Source organism: Aythya fuligula, chromosome 7 (assembly GCF_009819795.1).
Source record: "Aythya fuligula isolate bAytFul2 chromosome 7, bAytFul2.pri, whole genome shotgun sequence".
Lineage (NCBI taxonomy): Eukaryota > Metazoa > Chordata > Aves > Anseriformes > Anatidae > Aythya > Aythya fuligula.
This window is the reverse complement of record NC_045565.1, coordinates 16,664,088-16,670,205: the sequence shown is the minus strand read 5'-3', so window position 1 is coordinate 16,670,205 and position 6,118 is coordinate 16,664,088. Positions and strand designations below refer to the sequence as shown.

At 47.4% G+C, this 6,118-nt stretch overlaps 1 protein-coding gene across 1 annotated transcript; it reads left to right on the top strand.

Annotated features, from left to right (window-relative positions):
* Positions 1–657: 657 nt before the first annotated feature.
* Positions 658–5,484, top strand: EIF3F (eukaryotic translation initiation factor 3 subunit F). The gene is made up of 8 exons (XM_032191159.1): positions 658–1,018; positions 1,125–1,195; positions 1,273–1,352; positions 2,360–2,497; positions 3,532–3,623; positions 3,826–3,962; positions 4,099–4,212; positions 4,977–5,484. Exons 1-8 carry the CDS (start codon positions 658–660, stop codon positions 5,052–5,054), a joined length of 1,071 nt encoding a protein of 356 aa, XP_032047050.1. The 3' UTR covers positions 5,055–5,484.
* Positions 5,485–6,118: the final 634 nt, after the last annotated feature.

Here is a 6,118-nt window from a genome sequence, read left to right as displayed (position 1 = left end):
TTGAAGCCCCACACGACGGACACAGCAGTGCCAGAGCGCTGATGCAGGTTTTGGCTGGCACAGCTTCACCCCACTGCGCATTTTATTCGGGGCGGGGGGGGGGAGACCGTTGGCTCCTTCGGCGCTCCCAGGAGCACCAACAGCCTCGAGTGAAAGCACTGCTAGAGGCGAAAAGCAAGCGCTGCAGCCACCTGCTGTCCCGTAGCGCTGTCGGAGACTGCGTGGGGTAGGCTCTGAGCGAGGCCGGACAGGGGCTTGCTCAGGGCGGGGACGGGCCGGGACAGGCGGCGCCCCCCGCCCCCCTGCGGCCGCTGCGCGCTGGCGCAGCGCCGCCCGAGTGCCTCAGGCTGACGGACGGGAGTTAAGAGCGGCGCCGCCCAATGAGCGAGCTGAGGGGCAGGGAGGCGGTGCGAGCCACGGCCCAATCAAAGAAGCTGACGGCGCCCAGAGGGCGGGACCGAGGCCATGCTCCATCCGCAGCAGCGTGCTGTGCCCCAACGGGAGCACCACCCACACCCGTCCCCGCTGATTGGCTGCCGGCTGCCAGGCGGCCCTTAGCGCACCCGTTTCCCCAATAGCAACGCGGCGCTGCGTGACAGACACCCCGCTCAGCCAATCGCCATCCCGCCGCCCCTCCTACCCTCTCTCTTTCGCAAAATGGCGGCTCCGGCACCCGCTGCGGCCCCGGCGCCTCCCGCCGCCCCCCCGTCTCCCAGCCCGCCGGCGGCGCCCCCCGCAGCCGCCTCAGCCGCGCCCCCCCCCTCCGCGCCTCCCCCCGCCGCCGCCACCGCCCCCCCGGCCCCGGCCCCGGCCTCAACCCCAACCCCGACCCCGACCCCAACCCCGGCGCCGCCGCCTCAGCCCCAGCCCCAGCCCGCCCCGCCGCTGTCCGCCGCGCTGTCGGGCCCCTTCCCCGGCGGGCGCGTGGTGCGGCTGCACCCGGTGGTGCTCGCCTCCATCGTCGACAGCTTCGAGCGGCGCAACGAGGGCGCGGCGCGGGTCATCGGCACGCTGCTGGGTGAGCGCCGCGGGGACGGGGCGGGACGGGACGGGACGGGACGGGACGGGACGGGGGGGCGGCCGCCGAGCCCCTCAGCCCCGCTAACGGCGCCCTCTCCCCGCAGGCACCGTGGACAAGCACTCGGTGGAGGTGACCAACTGCTTCTCCGTGCCGCACAACGAGTCCGAGGATGAGGTAGGTTGGGACGGGGCTGCCCCCCCTGCGCTCCCCCTCGCCGCAAAGGGGTGACCCGGCCCTGTCCCGCTTTGCAGGTGGCGGTGGATATGGAGTTCGCCAAGAACATGTACGAGCTGCACAAGAAGGTGTCGCCCAGCGAGATCATCCTGGGCTGGTGAGTTCTGAGAGAGTCCCTGCGCTGCTCAAAATACCTCCTCCTCCTCACAGTACGGCCCCTGTTAGCCAGCTGTAAAAGTGCTGTAACTTAGAACAGGACACGCATCTGGAGTCCTGGAGGGTTTGGTTTTGCTTAGGGCTAGAAAATGTATCACAAAAGTGAGCAAGAGAATGCTTGCGTGGATCTGCTATTGCCTAGCCACTTGTAATGCAGCCTGCACTGTGGGAGGTGACTGGTTGGAGTGAAGAACATAAAAGAGCAGCTTCGAGTTTAGCTTCAAAGGCCTCATGAGGAGTCTGATGTCACTCTGAGCACCTGGATGCTGAGAAAAGGTGGCAGGACTTGGTGATGCCAAGCAAGTCCAGTAGGGTGCAATAGGGACAGAATATGTGTGTGCGTGGATAGCTTTGTTAGGCTTTTCGTGTCTTCTCTGATGCTACAAAATAGCTTAATGCTGTTCCTGTGGAGCAAAATCCTGCAAGCACAGAATTCTTACCTTCCTCTGCAACCTCTTAATGGCATGGCAAAGTGCACTTCTAATGACAGGAGTTTTTCTGTGTATGTGGGAGGCTAATTGCAGAGCAGCTGAAGGAGCTAGATGAACAAGTCTTGCCTCCTGAACAGAGATGTGTGATTTGTTTAAGATCTACTTGGGTGGTCCAAATTTGCTTGGCATGCTTCTGTTTCCAAGGAAATAAAGGTTTGGTCCAGGCCATAGTGACCAATAACTGACTGTTCAGTGTCTGATGGCGACTGGACTCTTTGTGGATAGTACTACAACGGCCCTTTGCACATTTTGGGCATGTGTGCACCCAGCCTGAACCCTACAATTCTAGGACAGCTGGCCATAAAGTTACAAATTCCTTAGTTAAAACACTTGTACTTACTATGCTCCGCAGCTCAGTGGTTGGAAATTAGGGTTTTAGGATACAAAGCTGTTAAATACCAAATACTTGGCACTTGAATGTTAGAAGAATGGCTCTTCAATGTTTGCTTTTTTGAAGGTATGCAACAGGTCACGACATCACAGAACACTCTGTCCTGATCCACGAGTATTACAGCCGGGAAGCGCACAATCCAATCCACCTGACTGTGGACACAAGTCTGCAGAATTCACGCATGAGCATTAAAGCCTATGTCAGGTACTCTGGGAAGGGGCTGTCTGAATTACCAAGAAAGACCATATGAGAATAATGAGAAACTTAGTGGGCTGCAGCGTCCTCTATTTTGGACAATACTGTGCAGTAGCTGAACCATAACTGAGCCAGAGATCATAGCTTTCTTTCCACTGAAGTGTCTTGACCAGTGTATATATGTTGAAAGACTTAACCTTCATAAGGTGGTTCTTCATTGTGGGTGGAAAACTGGGTATTAACAGTGTTCTGAACATATTCATGGCACTTCACAGGATTCATATAGCTAGCATTAATGTCATTAACTTCCATCGTACTCTTTGAATGCTAGCCTTTATTCACTGAGCCTTACTGCTCAGCAGTCCAAGTTCTAGTGCAATCAGAATGTGATTGAAAGAACATCTTACTGATCAGTCATTTTCCCCTCACCCCTTCCATTTGCAATTATCAACTGATAATAGAGATTAGATACTATGAAATGAAACTATTGCACCTCACTGTTCTTCCCCGTACTTGTTGAAGAACTCTCCTCCTTCCAAGATAAAACCCCAGCCTTTCTTGTAGCAGAATCATTCTGCTTCCTGCCTGTTCATCTTCAAAAAGAAAGCTGTTCCATCACATCTCCCATACTGAAAGCGTAAACAAACTTTAATACAATACGGAGTTTTGTTCTTGAATTTTTGTCCTATTTTTGTTTGTCCCTTAAATGATTTCTCAAAGAGCATGGAGTATTCCAGGATAGAAAAAATAAGTGCTGTACAAGCCAGAAGAAACTGGCTAAGATAGCACCTAGCGCTTCATGTTGTCATGTCAACAAATGTCAGACCAGCTAGGAATATTCTCAGATAAAAATGAGCAGTTAATAATACGCCTGTATTGATTTTCTGTCCTCACTCATTCTGGGTCTTCGTATTGCTGATTTTAGTGAGAATGAGTAACCAACACTTGCTCAGACGTCAGTGCTAATAGAGATCACTGAGATGGAAGTATATTATTTCCTTTCTTTTATATGTCAATACTGAAAACTTTTTCTTTTCTCCTAGTGCCCCGATGGGAGTCCCTGGTAAAACTATGGGCGTGATGTTCACACCTCTAACAGTGAAGTATGTTTATTATGATACAGAGCGGATAGGAGGTGAATGTTTTCTTCCTATTTTGATTCTAACCATTGTTGTGACACTGTTCAAGTACTTTTCTTTTTTTAATCCTGGTAAAACTGCCATTCTGCAGAGAATTAAACAGTCTTACTTAGCTATCTAAAAATCTGCAACAAGTTAAGGATTTAAGTTGTCCTCAGTGGCGTTCAGTTTTCTTACTGATCCTTCTTTTGCTTCCAGTGGATCTTATCATGAAGACTTGTTTTAGCCCTAATCGAGTGATTGGCTTGTCCAGTGACTTACAACAGGTGGGGTCAGCCTCGGCCAGGATTCAGGATACCCTGACTATGGTGCTGCAGTATGCAGAGGATGTATTGGTAAGGCCAACTATTAATGACCCAGCAGATAAGTTTGATAGACGATTACACATCTGTTTTTTCTTTTTGTATGTTTTCTTTCTGGATCGTAAACTCAAAGGGTTTTACTCACGCTAAGTATGTTTCTTATGTGTAGTCAGGCAAAGTGGCTGCTGACAACACCGTTGGGCGTTTCCTGATGGATCTTATTAACCAGGTGCCAAAGATTTCAGCAGAGGACTTTGAGACAATGCTAAACAGCAACATTAATGTAAGTTTGTTGTCTTATTTTTTCAGTGTATTGCCAATAATTTTGAAAATCTGTCCTACAGACACAGATTTGTCTATGATCAAAACTACTCTTTCATACCAACACGTTCATAGAAAATACAGCCCTTTCTCATCTCTAATTTGATGTTTTAAAAGCTGAAGGTGGATGAAGGAGCTCATTATAATTTAAAGACAACTGCAAATGAGAGAATTAATTTAAAAGCACTTATGAATTATGCAAGTAATCTGAAAGGCAGTGCTGATTGTTTTTTTAGAGTGGCTTGGTAATATGAATTACCAAGCTTAATGCATTATAGATTTCAAGGATAATTGGTGATTTGCCACCTTTCTTTGCCTGAGCTGAAGTTCTTGTCTCATTACATGACACTTAGAGCATGAGCAAGGTTTTAGTGTGCTACCTCATTTCTGTCACAGATTTTTAGAAGGCTAAGTTTCTGAATCTGTTGTTCATCCATAGTCTGCAAGACCAGAAATAATTTTTAATTTTGCTTATACCCTTTGACTTGCCTGGTTAACATGGGTGAACTCAGAGTTAAACTTTCACAAGTAGTGTCTCATGTTCCAGGAATACCAAAACCTCCTTCCTGTGAGGGAAGCATTCCTCAGGGCAGGACACTGAAGACAGCAATAGTTCCAGTAGCTGATTTTACACTGCTTTACAGCTGTTAAAAATTCACATCTCCATAATAGGCTATAATCTTTGTTAATATTTCTGATCATTGCTTTTATTTCCCTTCCTCTCAGGACCTGCTGATGGTAACCTACTTGGCAAACCTCACGCAGTCACAGATTGCTCTCAATGAAAAACTTCTGAGTTTATAAAGAAACTTCTGCCACTCAACCCTTCCTTCAAAAAGCCTCAAGAATGAGCAGATCACCACTTCTGTGGTGGTACAAATTGCCTTGGACCATAACTTAATTACCTAGATGACTTGGTTTATGTCTTTATTTCTACTTCCCTGAAAAAGCCCTAAGAGTGCAGGTAATGAACAGGAACTCATGCAGACTGGATGAGCCCACTGTTTTAAAATGGAATAAGTGAATCTTTTGTCTTCTGGGTTTACTTACTTGTATTACAAAACACAGCTTTATTGTAAGAATTTGAAATAAAAGTTCAATTTTATTGGCAAGAACACCTGTCCAGAAAAAAAAATGTTCTCCTTTTTTTAGTATAATGAATCTCCTTTTGGAGGAAAGAGGGGATAACATGGTATCAGGAATGCAAATTAAAGTGGATGCAAGTCATCTTAAATTCTGCAGCTTTCTTTGTTTTCCCCCTAACTTTTAAAGCACATGGGAAGGCATCTTGCACTGCACAAAATATACTTTTCCAGAGGGACTACAGAACAGTCACTGGCTCATAAATGGTGCTGTATATATGGCCTTCATTGATGGGGTATGAGACACCAGATTCAGTTTACATTGCTCTATTATTTCTATGCACATTTGACCCTTCGGGAAAGGAAATAAAGTATAATGGAATTACACCCTCATAAAGTAGGGCTTCGGAGAATTGAACTAACAACTAAGTTCATATGGCTAGAAAACCTCACAAACCCTTGCTACTGGAATTTCCCTGTTTGCAAAAGAAAAGCACAGCAATATACTTTGGTGAGGGATGTCATCAAATAGGAATTCCCTCTTCCATGACCCTTGTACTGCTGGGTCAGAAACTTCCAATTTCTTCCCTCAAACCTATTTCACCTGGAATTAAGTTTTAGCAGAAGGAAAGCCATTCTGAATTGTAACTTTTTACAATTTCAGCTAATACACAACCTTTGGTAGTCTGTTCAGCTGTACTGCAGTGGATTCACCTAATACAGTAGAAGTACCCCTCTTCTACAACGTACCTGTTCATGCTTATGTACTAATGACTATTTCTGATG

What these genes read in the sequence shown, in the direction of transcription:
- EIF3F (XM_032191159.1), top strand. Translation starts at nt 658, where the DNA reads ATGGCGGCTCCGGCACCCGCTGCGGCCCCGGCGCCTCCCGCCGCCCCC. An exon ending in AGCGAGATCATCCTGGGCTG is followed by an intron (nt 1,353 to 2,359) that starts GTGAGTTCTGAG and finishes GCTTTTTTGAAG; the next exon opens with GTATGCAACAGGTCACGACA. An exon ending in AGTATGCAGAGGATGTATTG is followed by an intron (nt 3,963 to 4,098) that starts GTAAGGCCAACT and finishes TCTTATGTGTAG; the next exon opens with TCAGGCAAAGTGGCTGCTGA.